The sequence below is a fragment of the Apostichopus japonicus genome, chromosome 21, assembly GCF_037975245.1.
Source record: "Apostichopus japonicus isolate 1M-3 chromosome 21, ASM3797524v1, whole genome shotgun sequence".
In the NCBI taxonomy this organism is placed as follows: Eukaryota; Metazoa; Echinodermata; class Holothuroidea; order Aspidochirotida; family Stichopodidae; genus Apostichopus; species Apostichopus japonicus.
Window position 1 is genome coordinate 14166531 of NC_092581.1, and position 18371 is coordinate 14184901.

General features: G+C 38.4%; 2 protein-coding genes across 4 annotated transcripts in view; one reads left to right on the top strand and one right to left on the bottom strand.

Moving 5' to 3' along the window:
* The window catches only part of LOC139963048 (leucine-rich repeat serine/threonine-protein kinase 1-like), a 495817-nt gene that overhangs the window by 177377 nt on the left and 300069 nt on the right, over window positions 1–18371 (top strand). The window lies entirely within an intron of this gene.
* Window positions 3430–16123, bottom strand: LOC139962912 (uncharacterized). 3 transcript variants are annotated; one of them, XM_071963313.1, is made up of 10 exons: window positions 15755–16123; window positions 12628–12767; window positions 8752–8880; window positions 8356–8495; window positions 8121–8205; window positions 7184–7358; window positions 6786–6970; window positions 5932–6088; window positions 5189–5319; window positions 3430–4288 (listed from the first exon to the last, which is right to left on the bottom strand). In XM_071963313.1, exons 1-10 carry the CDS (start codon window positions 15819–15821, stop codon window positions 3980–3982), a joined length of 1518 nt encoding a protein of 505 aa, XP_071819414.1. In that variant the 5' UTR covers window positions 15822–16123; the 3' UTR covers window positions 3430–3979. The 3 variants fall into 3 exon arrangements, with proteins under 3 accessions (XP_071819414.1, XP_071819415.1, XP_071819417.1); XM_071963314.1 differs by having other exon boundaries at window positions 15750–16122; XM_071963316.1 differs by lacking the exons at window positions 12628–12767; window positions 15755–16123 and adding an exon at window positions 10061–11338.

Sequence of the window (18371 nt, forward strand, 5' to 3'; positions counted from 1 at the left end):
ATATATATATATATATATATATATATATATATATATATATATATATATATATATATATATATATATATATACGTGCGTGTGTAGTGCGTGTGAACAAAAATGTGTGTTACGATGAAGGCTGATTGACTTAAAAATTGGTGGGTGTGTGCTAGGGCATATGATGTAGCGCCCCCGTGACGCATGACGTCTTACGGTTAGAATAAGAAAACAGAATTTTCATCACTTATTGGATACCAAAATGACAAATTGGTCCAAACCCACGAACCATGTGGGATATCAGACTCAAGTTTACAGCGCAATAATTACTGTCAAAGGTCACATCTTCGAAGGAGGTCAAAGGTCAATTTTGGCCAAGTTTGAGCAAAAAGTGTGCCACAAACACCTCTTAAACTGATATACTGATGGACTTGAAATTGGTAGGTGTGTGCATGGGTATGCATCGTAGTGCTCATCGACTTGTAACAATAATAATAAAAGTAAACACTTAAAAAGCGTCTGTATACGACAGGAGTCGCACATGTCGCTTTGCAAACTAATGACCAACAATGAAATAAACAAACAAGTTAGTGATAATATTTGACCTGGAAAGATAGGCCTTAGTAAGTTTGTTTTGAATAGACGCATGGTATTGGCAAGGTTATGTGAAGGTTGTAAACTGTTCCACGCTTTTGCTGCAGCAACACAGAAAGTGCTACAGCTCACTTTGTAAGGAAAGCAGAATGGTGTCTGTTATCATGTTGTTGTCTCCTTTGATGTTGTTGCTTCGATTAATGTTATTGTCTCCTGTGGTCTGGTGGCGCTGTTCACTTTTATGACCATCAAAATGCGTAACCAATTCAAAAGAATTTAGTGCTTCAGAACCGGCCAAAATGTCCGAGAGAGACCGACTAGCCCATCTTGTAGGGCAGAACCTACGACAGTCTTTCAAACTAAGAAAAAGAGATCTATGTGGTCAAGTTACAGGCACATACCTAGCCTAACGTTAGGTATATGAGCCTCTCGAGATCAATATTCTCAAATGATGCAGACAAGTCTAAGAACACCAAGAGTGTGAACTTTCCCTTGTTCGTATAACCTAAATAGTTGAAATTTCAAACGGTTTCAAAAATATAGTACAAGTTTGCATCAAACCGTGCACCGTCCTTTTATACCAATATGTCTTAAAAGAGACTCCTCTCACGATTACATAACACCTTATAGTTCCATAACCCAAACTGTCGTTGCGCCATATGAAACTGATTCACTTCAAACCGAGAGTCCTCTAACGCATTTCTGAAAGGCTTCGACGCAAATCACCAGAAAAAAAATGGCATCACTTGTTTTTTTAGTCTTCTGACACAAAATGGTCGTAATCAGGGGCGTATCCAGGATTTTCCAATAGGGGGGGGGGGGGCGCAAGGCATGAATGATCGCCGTCCTGGGGGATGGGTCTAAGGGGAGGGGTGTACAATTTTTGCTTTCAAAGAAGGGCTGAAATGCAAAATGGTGTCATATGCATGGGCGGCGATCTGTACTTCTATGGAGGGGGGGGGGATATGACCTTGTTGACTATCTAAGCGTAGCGCCACCATGAGTTGGCGCGAAGCGTACAAGAAAATTTTGGGATTAACAAACCCTCTAGATGGCCGGAAACGGCACTTCCCGAGGTTTCCAAGCGGCATATACCCAACTTTAAAATAGGGATGTCATGTCCGAAATACCTCATAATCAGGATCCAAAATACTTTTTTTTTTAATTTCGGGTGTTATTTTGGGAAAATTGCCCCTGTCAATCTTGTTTCAGGCGCAACGTTAGAATGTTCGAGAGCTCTGTTATATTATTCGATGAAGAAAATGGCCTCATGCAGGCTATTATAGGCCTATACACATGCAATACACAATTACACATAGTTACATTCCTATAGTACCGATTGCTAGGGCATCCAGGTGAAACGTGTATTAAGCATTACCCTGGTTACATGCAGATTCTCAGCTGTTCGAGGGAACATAAGAGCCGTACATTAACGAAGATGCATAAATGTAGGCACAAAAATATTCTTATCCCTGGCATTTGGTGGGGGGGGGGGGGATATGGTGCATTACATCCCCTCCACCCATTTTCATGGGGGATATATCCCCCCTCCACCCAGGATCGCCGCCCATGGCCATATGTGATCCATTTTTCGACCTTAATAATAAGCAACATTTCCAGTAAATATGGACACAAAATGCACAATTTAGTATGGCTGGCATGTCATTTAGTGTTTATAGTGATAATACAAACACAATTACCATCTATGTTTCTAAAACTATTATGCCGCCGAACTTCGCCAGAACCTTTTTTTGGCAAACAAAAAATAAAGCATACGGGAGGGGGAGGGGGGTTGAGCGATCACCGACATCTCACATAAAGGTCGTCATCAATTCTTTTTTTTTTTTTTTTTTTTGCTAAACTTTTTTTTTTTTGGTGACGGCCAATAGGGGGGGCGCGCGCCTGTTGCGCCCCCCCTGGATACGCCCCTGGTAATGACTATGTTTTCGAAATAATACCGAATATTTATTTCAGTCCGATATTAAATGGTATTTGTAGGAAAGCAACAACAATAATATTAATAATAATAATAACAATAATACACCTATACACTCTAAAAACACTTGGGTTAAAATTGACCCAAATTGGGTCACTTTTTGACCCAAATGAAAGTCAGGAGGGAACCTAACACATTTGGGTCAAACTGACCCAGAAAATTAGGTCAGAATAAGTGACCCAATTTATGGGTTGTAAATTTGACCCAGAAATATTGGTAAATATTGACCCCGGCAAGGGTTATGATGGAAATCAACCACATTTGGGTCAGCTTGACTCTTATAGGAAAAAATACATAAATACAAAAGGCTTCATTTGACAATGCAATTTATTGATGTAACTCCTTCAAAGAAAGTGAACTGCTGAAAAACTGCTAAAAACTAATGTAAAATTGCAACAAAACTGAATGTTTCATTAATATGGTACCATAGCACAAGATCTAAAGGAAGGAATTGTTTGAAGCGTTACCAATTAATCAAAAATGTTTTTTACCCCAGTGCAATTTTTACATAAACAATTTCAACATTTTATTAGACTTGTATGGATAAAATACAATTTGCTGAATGAATGAACGAACACTTTCTAGCTAGACATGTGTGTGTCTTCATAATGATATTTATCAGCTAGAGCATAGACTAGCTCGCATGGGGAAGTATTTGCCTTACTTACGATGTAATAACAAAAGAAGAAAATGACAACCAAAACATGGTTGCCAATTTTTAAAAGATGGGGTGCTGGATGGTCAGTCTTGAAAATGTTCACTAAATTAGGCCTCGTAAAGAAGATTCCCCTCCCCCCCCCCCCCTTTTTAACACTTATCCATGGATTTCATTAAACGGCGGCAAGCCTTTAAGTAATGAGTCCATATATTATGTGTAATATTTATACTGCTGTTGTACATAACCCAGCACAGGTAAATATTGTATATGTAAATATGTGTAGAATGGATACACATATTTCTGTATTCCAAGAGCCGTTCAATTGAAAATAGTCCAAGCAATTTATTTAGAGCAGATAACTGGGACTGGGACAATCCATATAATTTGCTTCTAAAATTTCATGACAGCAAAATATTTGTGAGCTGCAACTTTGGAACTGGAATTTATGAGATGAAAACAAATATGATCATACAGGCTGAAAACGTTTTGCCAATTCTTCTTAGAATACAAGCATATCTTTGCTTTGTATATGAGGCAAGTATGCCTTGGTCCCATAAACGTGATTCAACTAACAGTTGAGATTTCAACTAAAATCACACAACTTCAGATGATAATAAAGATTGCTCGGCATTGAACAAAATTGTGTCCAAATTCTTTCAACTGTCATGTAAAAAGGAGTTGTAATGGACAGTTGAATCGATCGCCAAGTTAATTCTAGTGTTGCACTGTGCGAATAGGTCTGAAAATTTTCAGCCCTACTTCCTTCCGACTTTCAAATATGTCTTCAATGACACAACTGAAGATGACATTTTCCCAGGTAAGTTGTATACAACAGTCTGGAGGAACTGCCAGGTGTTGTATGATTGCCATTGATAATTCATATCAAAAACATGAAAACATTTAAAACATAAATCAATGGCATTAAGCAGCGACTCCTGTGGAATGGCTTCTCTCTCTATGATTATGTACGTTTGTTCCGGGCTAACCCTGCTGCTTCCAATAGCTAGAACGAATGGTTGCTTTTGTTTCACCCCTTCAAGGTAGTGTGGAATATTGGTTCCAATCTGAAATGAAAAAGAAAAGGTTATGGAAGCAAACTTCTTAGATTTATTCAAATGCTGCCTTCCATATAGAAAGGATCATATATTGCAGTACTCCCCAGAAGGCAGGTTGATAGAAGCAATCTTTGTTTTGATTAAGGATGTGCAGTATTTAGCATTTCACAACTTCAGTGATGAATAGTGCCACAATTTCATAGTGGGTTTTAGAGGTGCCAGGTAGGAATTGTCGGGTCTCTGTAAGTTATTTTGAGGCTCATCTAGGAACCCTTGACAATTGATTATGGATGAACACAGTGTTCAGAAGTTAACAAGACACTTATACTATCACACCATACTGCCTGGAATACCACAATGTCCTATCCAATCGGTGTGAATTAGATTGTACACTCTTCTACTGCACATTCAACATATTCTGCATTCACATTTATATGTATTCATATATCATGTGTATACTGGAATGAAGAAATCATTGTTACAACTCTACCTGTAATAAATTTGGTTAAGGGTTTGTACAATGCAACCTGGTGCAGTGGTAGTGGGTTATGGTTCCACAATTTCTGGGGCTGGTGAGGTTCTTCAGGCATTTGATTGGCACAGCTGCAGAGCTTTAGTGACCGATGCTTTGATAGTCCCCTTCCACCATTCCCCTTGGGAAAGTGGCTGAATGCATCGTTCATGTCTTTCAGATGGGAACATAAAATGGTGGTTCTAGGAGCAGGGTAGGATTGTATCTGATGAATGTCTTGTCTCACCAATTGATGTACACTGCTCGCGAAGAGAAGGCAAGCTCTTTGCCTGTTTCATCCATAATTTTATCGTCTGTCAATTTTCCTAGATGAACCTGTAACCGACGATGATCTTATAAAAGGAATTTTTCTACTTCAAATTTAGCTTTCAGCTCACCTTTTGCAAATCTACAAATGAAGTGAGGGCATCTTCAATTGTAGCCCGTTTTCCTTTGCCCTTTATCTTCTGTGACCCAACAGGTAGAATGCATGGAATACACTGCAGTGCAATGTTGCATACTTCATCATCTGTAAAGAGGAAAAATAAGAACCTTGGGGAAAGATTCACAGACTTAACACTCATGAAGGCACTGATTATGCCCGTGTTATAAGGTAACACATTTGTGGGAATATATGATGATATATCAGTTAAAAAATGTCTTTCAGTGGAACAATATGCATTATATAGTGTGGATAGGATCTCTGACGGCTCTACAAATCCACCAATTTCTCAACAGCATCTCTGATTGTGATCCAAAGTTGGGTGGATGCCAGGCCAATGAATGTTCGTCGATGAAGCAATACAATATTACCAGAATTCTGATGCGAGAATAGAAAACATTTGTAGCTTATAACAAATCCGATGTCATCTATGTTGACTGTGCAGGGTTGTGCCCATGCCAGACCTGAGGCATTGTGTACTGAAATATGGCAATCAGGCATAATACTTGACACTATTCTGTTGCCTGACCACCTTAATCCCCTGACTGACTCCCTCTTCCAAATACACACCATTTTCATTATTTCCCCTGACTGAGGTGAAGCTCAACTGGGGGCCAATTGAAACATCACTGGCAGTGCCACATGAAAACAGTTCACATGCATTTTACCTGGGTTAATAAGTTATTGCAACTTAGTTACCTGATAGTTGACTGCTGTCTTGAACAATCCCCAGGTGTCGAGACCAATCATTTTGCTTGTCAGCATAATGCAGTAGGTTCCTAGCGACTGCAGGTGTCCATAACAGGAACAATTTGTCCCCACACTTTGGCTTGATGACTTCAAAGTCCAGATTAATCTGAAAAAGGATGAAATATGTGACAAGTCTGCACAGAAAGCATTTTTTTGTACCCAGACTTGGACTGTGAACAGAGCTGCAAAATAGTCTTGGAGGACCATCCAACCAAACTGATGTAGATGTCCCATATCCTGGCACTGAGGTGAATTCTTTTTGCTGGCTACTGCTACAGAGCATAAGACCATATCATCTCAGATGTTTTGTTTAACTAGAGATACAGGAGTAACGTGATGCTCTTGAAAATGCAACTGAGAGTACATATCCCACAAAGCATACCAAATATTTGTTTGCATCGATTTGAACAAAATCTTCCATTTTGCTAAAGCAAACTATGAACAAAAAAATGAAATTATACAGCAGGTATTATGCCTTTTTTTATTTTTGCGTTGTGCTTATAATTCTGCCCTTCCTGAGAACAAAAACAGTAAACCATTGAGTTAACTGATCCCTTTTTTGTTTTTACACTTCATCGTACCATTAGCTCACCGACAAAGTTGGATGTATTCCCAGAGGGGGTGTCTTTCGAGTATTGACAGAGGCCATTTATTCTTGCCCTATCCTTGATCTGAAGGTACGAGCAGATTTCCTCGCTGATTTCTTGTCTCACACATGAGAAGACCTACAAATGAAATTTGCCTGCTTATTACCCTAAGCTTGCCACATCACAGAATAAAACAACTATCTAAATAAAACCCACCAGTCCTGAAGTGTCCAGTAGTCTAGGATATTTTGCAAAGATGGCGACGCCCTCTGGATTTTCTCTAATCCACATGAGCCTGGACTTCGCTGTTTTTTGGTGGTATTCTCTGACTTTACCCAGAGGTTCTTTATTGTGTTTCATCCACTGTACCATCGCCTCAATGGCAGCAGGTTCGATGTCATCTGGAAAAGTTAACAATAATTGCCCTATGAAGAATGGATATACCAAGGAATCATGACAAAGATATTGTTCTAAATGTGAATTCTGAAAATCTGCACATTACAAAGGAGATGAAAAGGTATGCCAGGAATGAACATCCTATGCATGATATGTAATTTCTTCTTACTCTTGTTAACATTTCAAATGTTAACTTAAAAAAAAACACATAAAAATACCTTCATCACTCTCCAGACTACTGACTGATGAAGCTGTGGAGTCAGAGTTTGTTTTGTTGGCCTTCCGAATGCTCACATGATTCTTCTTTGCTGTTCTCTTCCTCACATTCCTGAGTCTTTCTTCCAAATAACCTGTAGCTGCATGCTGTCCAATGCTAGAAGTGTACCAAGCTTCCTGTGAAAACAACCAATGAAGGTAAAATGTTTTGCCTAAGGACACATGGTCAGAACTCAAACTCCCGATCCTAAAACTACTCAGCAGTTATGAATAATGAGCACCTAGCTATATGCTCATAACAGAAAGTCAATGTAAATGATGATTTCGCCCCGATTCATTTTGGTTTGAGGCAGACTGTATCGTGACCGGACACCTCCCCCGGACAGTGGGGAATGCCCGGGGGGGGAATTGTCCGGGTGGGGAATTGATGCGGGGTGAGATGTCCTAGAACCGAATGTAATCCCATCCATACGACCTGACACATCTATAATCAATGTTCTCTAGCTTCCAGCAAACAAATCATGAAACCAAATTGAACATTCAACTGAGAACTCACCAATCACATCAAAGTTGAAATTATTTAGTGAAAATAAAATGACAGTATTTTTTAATGAGCCAAGTTGAGGGGGCACATTCCTCCTCATCTCAAATGCATATGATCACATGGGCCGGGAGAGAACAATCTCCATGTTTCTCAGAGTAAATCAATTCATTTCTTGATGTTCCCAGTTTATGCCAAATATATATTTGTCAAAGCTATTTCATTGACCCACTGACTTAAAACGAAGGGTTTTCTGTATATGGTATATAGGCTACTTGGATAACATGTTGACAATTAAAAAGAATGGTAGTATCCAACTGGCAACAGCCATCCTTCTACATTTTAAAAACGTAATCCAAAAAAAGAAGTGATCTAACATGACAAAAATTGATACTAACATAACCATCTCCATCTTCTCCCTTCAGTTTGGGAAACTCATTTACAATGGATCTTGCAAGAGCCTCTTTTACATGGGATGTGGGCCTGAAATATAAACAATTTTGTGTAAAATAATGAGTTGCTAAATAAAAGTAAACATTGTGAAAACTAAAAATGTTTGTTCACCACTGGTCACCACTAATTCTCAAAGACATAGAATTCAAATCACCTTTTATTGAGTCTACATGTACATACCTATCTCCAAACTGTTCTATCAGGTGTGATACAAACATCCTGACAGCTTGAATCCGATATTTGTGACTAAGTAGTCCTTCGTCCATTTCAGACTCAATGATATCTCCGCCGTTGTTATCATTTAGTATTTTACGGATATCCTTTGAAAAGGAGAAATCGAGAACAAAGCTGGTGATTGGAGCTTAGTTGTGCTTTGCACTGTACCTATTAAAGGGGAACAACAGCCCCCTTACAGAAGACAGATCTGCCTGGTTAATTGGGTGTGTAATGATTGATGTGTGCACCATTTCAACAGTTCTGGATGAATTGTTTCGATTACTGTAAAAAGATGGCAGACTTATTAATGACAATCACATACCAATGCAGATTTATACAAGGGAGAAGTACAGTACTTACAAAATGTAACTTCGGTCTCTTTGGGGTATTGCTATGTTCTGGTGTTGAGGTGGTTATCAAAGATTTAGGTGATTGTAATGAAAAAGTTGGAGACTGCAATGTAGATTGATATGCCTGGCTATCCTGAGTCTGCAAAAAGAAAAAAAGAAAAACTCTAACAAATGAACCATTTAACGCTGGTCATTTTTTGCACTTCAAACTTCCCAGCGCTGGCTATTTTATAACTCATATTATAAAAGTGTCATTTGTCTTTAAATTTGCTGCAAAAATTCTTGATGTAAATTGACTTCTTGTACCATTTTATACTGTATCTTATCCCCCTTGATCTTGGAAGCAGGTCTCCCTCCTCCAGTCTTATATCCCCATCCCCAGGTTAGTCATGAATCCTTTATTTGCAAGCTCTTCAACAACACCAACTACAACTTTTCCACTTGCAAACAATTTCTCTGGGTCAGGATTGGTGGTATCTGGGTGCAAGGGCCGCACTCGGATTTTGGTGGTTGGTTTTCCTCCTTGCCAGTATACACTTCCCAGTGTAATTAATTTAATGCATACGCTTCCATACCCCCTTTTATTCACTTTGTGGGCATGTACTGTACTGGATGAACCCCAATGGTCCCTGCTCTCGTTGGGTGATGTTTTCATGTGAAGTGTAGGGTGACTAAATCCGGAAAGGGTCTAATAATAAGATGCCAATATTTGATTATGGTACGGAATCGGGTTCTAGACATTATGGATATTAAAACTCTGTAAAGTTGTTTTGTAAAAGTAGAGCTAAAAATGCACAGATTTCTTCAGGTGTGACTACAATCCACTGGCGATCTGAGGGTTCATCTGACCTGCATATAGATTTGTTTCAGTAACAATATGATCAATAAGACCTACTGCACCATCAAGTAGAGTCCAAACACTTCAACAGGGGTGACATTAGGTCTTCGAGTTTCAGTGGATGGAGGTATGTTTTGAAAACTGTGGACCTCATTCCAGCCCTAGCCATAGTCCTTATAGGTATGTTGGCGACCCTCACTTCCCTTCCTAAATCCATATAAACCTGACAACCAACACCTTTCTCACTCTTACTTGGTCCCATACCTGCGCCATTAACAGGTGGCCCAATTTCACTTCCGAAGCAATACTGTACCACATATGTTAAGATTGATAGGCCCAGGCATAACGATTGACTAACATCATTGTCATCTTTGGATTCTGAGGAATCTTTAGGGACCAGTAAATGTGAGCAGCTTTCAAGAATTGCTGTTCGGTACTGTGACGAAAAAAGATCATGACCGTGTAACTAAAAAATACATACCCATTCAAAATTTGTATCTTGTGACAACACAGAAAGCTGGATCATTTGGAGGTCCACTCTGAATCATTTGGAGAGGGTGGTAATCAAGCAAGTCATCAATACGACAAATTTCTGTTTTTCGTGGCTCCTGTGCTTCAACTTTGTATGCATGTAGGTGCCTGGAAAATCCAGTTGTCAGCCATTCTTCATAAATCAATCTAACTCCAGACTCTACTGCAATAATGTTAACAAGTTTACCGAAGACTGGATCTAGTTCAACATTCTTTCCAACAACCACCATCTGATGTTTCTTGTATGTGTGTCCAAATACTTTGCACCAATTTGCAAGGAATACTTCGTCGTATAAACCTAGTCTTAGCCTTATGTGGACAACATCTGAGTCTGTAATTGATGCCACAAGAACTGATGACCCTGGACCGATTTCAACTTCATCCCCAACGAGTGACAATTGTGACAAGAGATTATAGCACAGCAACATTTGGTTCCTGTAAGCTAATGTCTTTGCAATATTTTGAAAATTACACACTATGTGTGAAAGTCTCCTTGAAAAATTGTGTTTAGCCTCAAAGCGCATAGCCCAAAATCTTGTTAGAGGACCAAGTTTCTGGATGGCCATTGGGTAGTGTATCATATGATGATGTTTTGGTTTCAATTGCCTTGCATTACCAAACAGTTCAAGAAAATGTTGGTGATGATCTTGAATGAGGTGTTTGAGGTACACTGTGTCTCCCCTACTTATAACTGGTGAAAATATTATGTCCATGCATTTAAGCAACAAAATTAACAGTTCCCAGTGCTCATCATCCTCTGGCACTAAATCACCCATCATAAGTGGAAAGTGTCGTATCAAACACCACATTTGGGCAGCATTTTGCCCTGGAGCACCATCTGGATTAGTCATACTAGAAGCAGAGAAGATACATGGCTTGTTCTGGTTATCACCAGAACCATAGTTGAAACTAACAAGCCTACTATTCAACAGATTAATGTTGAACAATCTTTTGTCAATAAGAGCTTTTACCACCAATTTGAGCTCCAGTGGGCACACACCTTCTAGAAGATCATGCATGATATCCGGAGCAAAATTTTGAGTGACATGATAGTGGTGAATTTTGTTTAGGGGACTGTCGGACCTCACACCTGTATTTGGAAGGTCTTGAGCATTCACATCCATTTGATAGTTGTCTTTAGTGCGGAGTAACCCAACATTCTCAGATGTAGATAACTGGGCTTCAGCTCGGTGCATCTTACAAAATCTGCACGGGTAATTGGCAGTGAATCCTTGGGCAAAGCCAAAGAGAGAGTGTAATCCAAGGTTATCACCTGTAACTTGTGCTAGTCCAACACGTACAGTCCCTTGAAATGTGGGTGCTTCAATTTGTATACCATCATGTATTAATGAATTAAGATCTTCAACTAGTGGGTCAAATATTGGCTCATACCCATACAGTTTAGCATCACCAGCATTGAACAACATTACTAAATGACAGTTATTTAGCGATGATCTAAACTTCGGATGTATGTTGGTTATGGTGCAATAAACAGCACCAAGCTTGTGAGTACCAGCCTTTGGACTAAGTGGGTTTGCAACCTCAAAGTCATCAATGTAGAAAAGCAACTGAATGTTCCTTTTGTGCCTACAGAATATATTTTGTTGGCTGTATTCCCCATCATGGAAATCTCTCATTAACCCATCAAGACTGGGCTCATGCATTTCGATGTTCTCTAAGAAACCTTTACTTTCTAAAATAAGTTTCATCAGTGGTTTAATGGGCACATACTGAAAAGAAACATTTTTCAACACTTGAGAGACATTTCCTGTCATTCTGTTCCTCCTTTGATAGAATGCTACTGCAATAGGGATCTCCTTAGGTGCCAGGAATACACCACTTTGTGTGAAATACTTCTTTCTCATGTAAACCCCTATGAATCTGTCAAAGGTGTTTTCACATTTTTCAAAATCCTCCATCAGGGAACAAAATGAAAGATCATTAGGTTGAATCATGTTTTGCTGAGCAAACTGGGAGGTTTTGTGCTTCAAGTAGCCAACGACATCATCTAATAAATCAGATGTATGACCAACTACACCGTCTATTGTTGACTGTACGACACTGCTTGAAGCCAGCAATTTTGCGAGAAAGATGGCAATCCTTTGTTCTATCTCTGCTTTGTCAAAATCATCCCAATTTTGAACATTTGGAATAGGTTGCTCATCATGGTCCCCACGCAATGGCTCATTATCATCTGATGAATTATGATCGCTAGCATTCAACTCATCAGCATCATCAAGCAAGGGAACTTCATTTGCTCCATACATTTCATGTTTTTTTTCCACATGGGATTTAAATGTAGATACATGGTTCTTGAATGTTCTCATGCAGCCATCCTGCATACATGTGATGGGTCCTGTGAAATACCTCCCATTTACTAGTGAATGAATGTTCTTAAAATGCCATATTAGGGCCTTGCTGTGACCTAATATCAAATGGCCACATCTGAAACAAACAAATCCCATCTTGCCCAGTGTTTATAATCAAGTTCAGCAGAATTTAAGAAGTTGAACATACCACCACTGTTGTTTCATTCTGTTCGGAATTTAGCTCCTTGATCTTCTTAGCAGCCTTCATGCGTGGTCCAAGGGGAGGTATCAGCTCTTTTAAAGTTTCCATTTCTAATAGGACAAAGATTTCTTTGTCAATGAAATTCTCTGAAAACCAAGAAAAAGGGGCATTGAGACAATGAACATTTGATTGATACAGACTACAGAGTTAGCTTACAGTAGCTATATACTTGTATGCACTATGTGGAACCAACCAATGGCTTAAGAAGTTCATTTGGCCATCTAGGCAAAAATCCTGAAGGGATATTCTCCCACTGATTGAATAATTTGAAATGTATCCTTTGTCTCTTTGCTAACATCAAATATCACCATATTTCTCAAACCTGGTTTTGATGATAAACTATATATAATATTTGTTCAAGATTGGAGATGAACGACTCAATTTCTCACTTCACAGCAGGGTTGTTGATTTTTCCTATTAAAAAAATGATTAAAACCAGATTGTGTTTATTCAAATCAGATTAATTTTTTTGAATTTCTTAAATCCAAATATCAATTTATCATTTTAATGCCAAATATTCCACAAACACTCATACCCTCTTATATTACCTACAAACAGTGTTTAATTTCAGTTAAGCACAGTGTTTAATTTTGAATTCAGAATCATTAAGGACCTACTTATGCCTATAAATCAGTCAGTCCCACGAAGGGATAAAGGAATATAGAATCTAGGTGTTGTGAAGAAGCTACTGTTTGCACATAGAAAAATACTGTTTTAATGATGGACTGGTGCAGTCCAAGGTGAGTGTACACAGAAACGCTTTTCTCGTACAATCCTATAATAATTCAGTAGTAGGTGTGCAAACTATAAACGACAGTATAGTTTGAATGAATTGCACAGTTTTAACAAATGATGTGGTTGAACTTTTTTTTTTAAATGCCAAAAAATTAAACAAGACAGTGAAGAAACTAGGCCTAGAGTAGAGTGATTAATATTCAACCTCTTAAGAAATATTATTATTATTACACAAAATTTATATAGCGCCTTATTCAATTAAAAAATTGCTCTAAAGCGCTTTACAGCAAAAGATAAAAAATTTGTTCAAAGTATAAAAGTTAAAAGGTTATAAAAGATTAGATTGTATAGAAAAATATATGATAGAAATGTAAAAAATAAATAGAAGAATTATGACTAAAATACAAAATAACACCTGAATTAAGTACGTGCAGCAAATATTCAGGTAACATAATATTACCAATAAAAACGTATTAATATGCCATTTTGGTTTAGATAAAGTATGTACATTTTGCGTACCAGTAGTCAACCCCACAAATTGTTTTGTATTTTCCAGAGGAAGAAGCATAATTTAAATGTGATTCTATAGAAGGATATAATTTTTGAACTATTTGTAGGTAGGCCTAATCTATAATAAAATTTTTTTAGTTATCATTGTTTTTTGTATAGATGAGATTTAAACTTGGCAGCCATTTTGTGTTGTTCTATTATGGTAAACTTGGTCCAATTTATTATTTTTTATCATTTTTTCCTATAATTTTTTAAACGATGATGATTCATGACATACAGTATACAATATTGCTATAGAAAAGATTTACACATTGTGTGTGTGGGTGAAAACAGTTTATCACAAACAATAGCTTTCAAGTTGGGAAATTTTGGTAGCCCACCGGACTACTGCTACTCAGTGTTCTGACAGTTCTGGTAGTCCAACGTATATTTGGTCGTCTAGGGCTACACTCCGCTACAGCCTACTGAACTACCACATATTTCGAACCTTGGCAATTATGCCAGGGCCTATATAGATTGAGGTTTGCCTGGTGCAGGCATCATAATCCGAATATTTTCAATGAATGTTGAAGCAATTTAGCTGAAAAGTGCACAGTATACAGGCACCCAGTGCTACTTACTTACAACAACGCCCCCCTCCCCCTGCTTAACTGTACATACTTAATTTGTAGAATTAATATTCAAGTACTTATCGTAGGGTATATCAAGATGCCCGAATAATGCGGGGGCCGTATAATGCATATAAACCTAGGCTACCTAACAATACGTTCCAATATTACCGTAGCAACATGCTCAAAAAGTGCTATGAACAAATAAGATCTGTTAGGCCTACTTATTTTCAACCATAATATATGCAAAACGGGCTGTTTTTTTCACATCTTGACCAAAAAGACCTAACATTCTAGGCTAGGCCTAAATGTTAATTTTGTATGAAAATTCAAAATTTTCATTGCCAAGAAATTTTTAAATGAAATTGTTGTAAATTTATTCCAAGTTCTGCCTCTTGTTTGGTCTTCTTTGTCTTTTTTTTGGTAGGCCTAGGCCTAGTCTGATAAGCTATGTTAGTAAACTTACTGCTTTATCAGATGTAACATTAGGCCTAGGCTACAGTAGGTCTAGGCTAGGCAAAGCTATTTTTGTTATTTAGGCCTAGGCCTACAGTAACCCTAAAATTCTGGTAAAAACGCTGATGATTTTTTTTGGTCACTGGGGCTTGTTCCATAACTAGGCCTAACGTTAGGCCTATAACACTATGCGCAGTAGTGCCTAGCCTAGGCCTAACATTAGGCTACTGTAGGCCTACGACATTACGCATATTCCAAATGTTTCACACTTCAGTAGCTGCCCTGTGTGTACAAAAAAACCCACTCCATTAGCATGTCTAAATCTAGCCGTCATGCTCATGATCGCTGACCCTCATGATCGCAAATAGGCCTCGCCTAGGGGCCTAGGCCTCATCATATTTACTTACCAAACTTGGCACAACATTGCTTAGGCCTAGGAGCTAGGCTACTTATGCATTGTCAACAATGCTTACTTATGCAGTTGTGCATCGTCATATTTATTTTAAATATACAGTTCAATTAGGATTGTGGATTTATCTATCAGATACTAGAGGTTCCGTACATGTATACATCATCTCAATCTCAACTGCAATAGTGTACTCTTTACAGGCCTAGCCTATGTTATGGCTTAGCGTTAGGCTATAGGCTAGTACGACTACGAATTAGTCACCGACTTAGCCATACGTTAAGTCTTCGTATGCTACTTCAGCATTTCTTGAAATTTAATTACATATTAAAAAAGATATTTGCACATGATACCATACCTTGAAATGAATTAGCCCATTCCATCAAGCCCCATTCTTCTAATTTATCTTTCACGAACGAATCCATTTGTGCTTCTAATCATGTTCGCTCTGTCAGCAAACTTGTTCTACAGCCAATTTGTCTATGGCGCGCGCGCAGGGCCAATATGATCGGACGGTCAATGTGTGTTCGTTGATTGGCTGATCTGACATGGTGCACTCATATTCCTATAATGTTGACCAATCATAGTCCAATATTATTTTGACTCGTTGATGAAAGTCAGTTTCGGACTTAGCATTAGGTCAGCTTAGTGTATGGTACAACCCAAATTGGGTTATAAGACCATCGACCCTGCGTTTGGGTCATGAATATGACCCAGGTGTTTTAAGAGTGTATAGCGCAAAAATCTGCGGCCGAGTATTATAATGCACTTTACAATAAGAGAACAAAGTGCATCTACTATGCAAAGCAATACGACAAAAAGGATATGCTAATAGATTTCAGGTAATGATAATGACTGCACTAATTTAGGTTTCTTTGTTCATAATAAAAGAGGGAGATAATGATGATTGTAAGTACGTAGAAGCAATCTCCATTAAAAAAAAACAATTCCTGGATTTTTGTTGTTGTTGTTTTATTTTATGACTTTACATACTAGAGGTAGTCTACATGCTAAATTACGCCTACATATAGAAAACCCTCCGAGGTTGGTGTGAAATAATTGCACTGATTCAAATCCTTTGAAAACTTCATCGGACAAATTGAGTGGGTATTTACTGTATATAGACCTAATAATGCAACGTATAAGTTAGGGACGGTTTCTTTTATTATTCGAAAACCAAATAACTCTGTTAGAATCATTGCTCATTATTTCGTGGAAACAATAACATTTCTGACTACAACCGTTAACCGCGAAAATGTATCAGAGACACCGTGGAAAGGCATGCACGTATGCCATTTGGGGGTTATTGTTTGCCTATACTCTATCGCAACTCTGTGCATAATTCTCAACTCTTTCAATCCCGTGATTTTAGATTGTTTGGAGAAATCACCTGATCTTTATTGTCCATTATGGCGGTTTCCGATATGAACATTGGATTTGTTATCGTGGTCAGAGATCGTTTCATTACTTTTACTCAAATTCCAGATGATGTACCATTGTATTGTAGCTAGGAAAGTTTTGTGATTACATGATCGACCTGTCACGGTCGTAAATCGACCTCAGGCTCAACAATTAGCCTGCAAAGCTTCTTAACACCATTATAGGCTCTTTGTGTAAACACTGTGCGGAAATATGTTGATGTCTACAGTGTAGTTAATCATACAGCGGTCACACAAAGACTCTCATACAAGAAAAAATATGTGGCAGGCGTGGCAGACTAATTGGTAAGAAGAGGTCATTTTACGACCAAGGCAGGTCGATAACGTAATCTCAAGAAACTGTTCTATGATTGCGTGCTTTAGTTGGGTCTACACAGCAGACCATTAAGTCTTGATAAACTCATTCTATACTCATCCGTTCTAAGCCACCGTTACGTGCAAAAGAATTGGAAGCATTGCGAACAGTAACATTATCAGTCTTCGTCTATTGATCAAGTGTGCCATTCATCGTGCGTGCATAGCATACAATGTGACAGGAACCTCGGCAAGTGTAGTGATGGAGTTTTGGAGTTACATTGCATTATACAGTAACAGCTGCTGGTCGAATCATGTGATATATCTGATCTTGAACACCACGTATAGGAAGAGGGCTTTGCGCATGCTCAGACAATAATAACTCAGGGAACATAACAACGTATATGAAAGCTGTACGATAAAATGCATAAAATATTTTTTTAACGGTGTACCGGTATATCTCTCAATTTGCATTTCACGTTGAACATTGTAAATTCAGCTGCTCACATAAAGATAATGTTCATGACAATATACTTCGTTACCGTACACTTCACCAACCTACACAAACACAGATGTGTTTTACATTCAGACAGAGGACTCCATTGTTTTCCCCTATTGTTCAAATTCATGTACCCTAACCTGAACAATACCCCGAACAAAATAATTCGTCTGAGGACGTGGTGATTCTTCTTAAATGACGTCTGAGGACTTGGAATTCCTTAATGTCCTCATACAGAATACAAAACAATTAGTGCACACACACAGTTTCGAACCTCTGGACGTACAATCAGCGTCAATAGCTTAGTGGTTAGGATGTCCGCATTTAAAAGCGGGAGGCCCGGGTTTGAATCCCGGTGGAGGCAGGAAGTTTTTGCACTGTTCTGGAATTTCCAACTCACTACAATTTCAATTATATATATATATAGATATATATATATATATTATAAATCTTTATGTTGGCGGAAAATCCACAATTAAAAAACCAGCCTTCACCGGGATTCTAATCCGGGCCTCCCGCTATATATGTGGACATCCTGACCAACTAGGCCAGGGACGCTGTTTGTACGTCCAGAGGTTCGAAACTAGTAGGGAAGGTCGTCATATATATCTATCTATATATAAGCCTGTTCCGTTATCTTCTAAATAGTTAGGTTATACTCAGTGTAGGTCACGTTGTAGAAACAGAAGCATTCCCACAGTGAAGGGCCGTTATCGAAAGAGATTTCAGTGAAAGAATTTGAA